This window comes from Merops nubicus, unplaced genomic scaffold, assembly GCF_000691845.1.
Source record: "Merops nubicus isolate BGI_N331 unplaced genomic scaffold, ASM69184v1 Scaffold51892, whole genome shotgun sequence".
NCBI classification, from domain to species: domain Eukaryota; kingdom Metazoa; phylum Chordata; class Aves; order Coraciiformes; family Meropidae; genus Merops; species Merops nubicus.
This window is the reverse complement of record NW_008595288.1, coordinates 1-2463: the sequence shown is the minus strand read 5'-3', so window position 1 is coordinate 2463 and position 2463 is coordinate 1. Positions and strand designations below refer to the sequence as shown.

General features: G+C 44.8%; 1 protein-coding gene across 1 annotated transcript; it reads right to left on the bottom strand.

Moving 5' to 3' along the window:
- Nucleotides 1-226: 226 nt before the first annotated feature.
- On the bottom strand, nucleotides 227-2197 carry LOC103768830 (chitobiosyldiphosphodolichol beta-mannosyltransferase-like; the record flags this gene model as incomplete). The annotated part of the gene is made up of 4 exons (XM_008935986.1): nucleotides 227-337; nucleotides 751-840; nucleotides 1452-1600; nucleotides 2094-2197. Coding segments are annotated over 4 exons (454 nt in total), but the record flags the coding sequence as incomplete, so codon positions are not given.
- Between the last annotated feature and the right edge of the window lie 266 nt (nucleotides 2198-2463).

Genomic DNA, 2463 nt, shown 5'->3' with positions numbered 1-2463 from the left:
CAACTCTATGGCCTTCCTTTCCTTCTGAAGCATTACTTTGGTAAAGTAACTCTCTGTTCAATCTGCTGTAGTGAGACATCCAGCATGAGCCAGAGAGGAACGTTCAGCACTAAGCTCAACACTTAGACCAGGATCTCTCCACAGTGAGGGGGAGGAAGGGGAGCTGTACAAGTCCCTCTGATGTCACTCTGTGAAGGAGTGCAGCTGCATTCTTTAGTCAACATACCGCGGCTTAAAAGCTTCATAGTCTTTGGCAAGCTTCATGTACAGTTGATGCTGAACTTCTAGTGGTGTCTCCTTGAAGTAAGAGGCTGGCTTGTCATACAGAGTTACTGCCCTGCCATGGAATCAATTCACAAGTTAAATAAAAAATAAATGCAAAAAAAATGCCCATGGTGACAGTGACTGGCTACAGCAATGTCAGGCAGAAAGTAATTAAACCAACAGAGAAAAATTAATGGTTTTACTCTCACAGCACCCTCTATTCCTGAAGTTGGCTGGAACACACCAAGGTGGATGTACCAACCCTGAAACAAGGGATCAGTGGGGTGCTAATTATGAAGGATAATCAAGAATCTTGAATGCCCACAATCCACCAGCCCCTTTCAGACCTGAGCTAAGGTCTTTCAGGAGTGATGGATGGGCTCAGGGGAGGTACTTCTCTAAGATTCCTCTGAATCCTGAACCATCAGGGACACACTCCTTGGTTTGACTTCCCACACGTGGGTTTATTAGAGGTATGGGACTTACTTGATGTTGCAGTTCACCCACAGGTCTTCTTTCATGGCATGAGTGACACACAAGTTATAGTCAGACAAACGCCCAAAAAGCTTTTCATACCTGACAGAAGGGAAATCCTAGTTACAAACCACAGGCAAGGCAATTACAGCAGCCAAGCACTAACTGCTCACCAGCACTCCTGCTAATTAGAAGCCAAATGAAATCAAAAGAAACCCAACTGCCACCAGTAACTGGAAATTAATTCCCAATGATTGGCTGTCTCCTTCTACTGGAGCAGTACCAGTTTATGAGAGGGGACACAGCATGACTCCTTTATCCTCCAAGACCTAAGAACACCACACCCAAAATCCTTTAACACCTTTATCTGCACGTAAGCAATGAGACTCAGCAAGAAACAGCCCTTTATGGATGAGCTGGGGTGTAAAGCAGTTATAAGAGAATAAAAAAACCACAGTACACATAAAATTATTTGAATAAAAGAGGGAAGTTTGCATGTGCATGTAAAAAGGACCTGCCTATTCAGCAACCCCCTTCCTGCCCGTGTAACAAAGGTGTTTACAGAATGGGATTTCTGATATAAACAGCACTTTAACACAAAAATCCCCAAATCCTGCAGGGAAATTACTTCCACTACACTCTCCCCACTGGCTCCCACTGTTCCAAAGTGCAAAGGCACATCATTTACAGAGAGAAGAGGTTCCTGTACAAACCATTTTGCAATCTGCACGAGCGGGTGGTTCCTGCCGTGACTCAGACCCATTATCGTATACCCATAGTTGTGCCAGTCAATGATCAGTTTGCTCCCCCAAAAAAGACACATCACCCAGGCAACAGCAATGCCAGGTAAGCCTGGAGGGTTCTGTTTAATAAATAAAACAAGTAAAAACAGCATTAGACCGTGGCCAAGTGACAAACACTAAGCAACTACCACAAAAAGAAAATGGAACGACTGAAATGGCATCGCTTTAAAGGATCTTAACAGAGAGAATTTAGTATTTACCAACTATACTACCACCAGTTTCTCCTAGAAGACTGGCAGGAAGTTCAGATTTTACTGATTAGGGTCAAAATTCTGCTCCAACACACTAATATTTCTATTAAGATTCATTCTTTACTTCTAGCCATACCAGTGACGTTCAAGAGCTCAACAATTAACAGGAAGAACAAGCACGAGTTGTTAACAGAAAAATCAAACAGCCACATAAACAGTTTGATAGAGGTTTGCACCATTGATTAGAACAGTTTTAGTTCCCAAATCATCAGGAAAAAAAAAAAAATCAGAGACTGCTAAAAATACCTTGTAGTGCAGGACGGTTCGTTTGGCTTAAAATTAATCCCAACCCAAAACATACCTGAAGAAGAACATAGGACGGCTGCTGCATCTTCAGCATCGTGTACAGTAGCTGCACTGCCTGCACAACGACTTTCAGCACGTACTGGAAAAACTTGGGGACGACTGCAACGCAACAGAACCCCCGGTGTAAACGTTACAGCCCTGCAGAAACGCGCCCCTCCCGCCCAACCGGCCACCCCTGCGCAGAGAGGTTGACGATAACTATGCTATAAAACGAGAAACCTTGTTTTGGGCAAATATTTCCCATCCCCGACTAGCCGCGGGTTTGTATTTCGGACATCAAGCAGCCAAGCAGGCTAAGCCAGGCCCCCGCCCCCTTCGCCTTGTGGGGTTTAACGTCCATCCCCTCTCCCTCCGCTCGCCCCCCG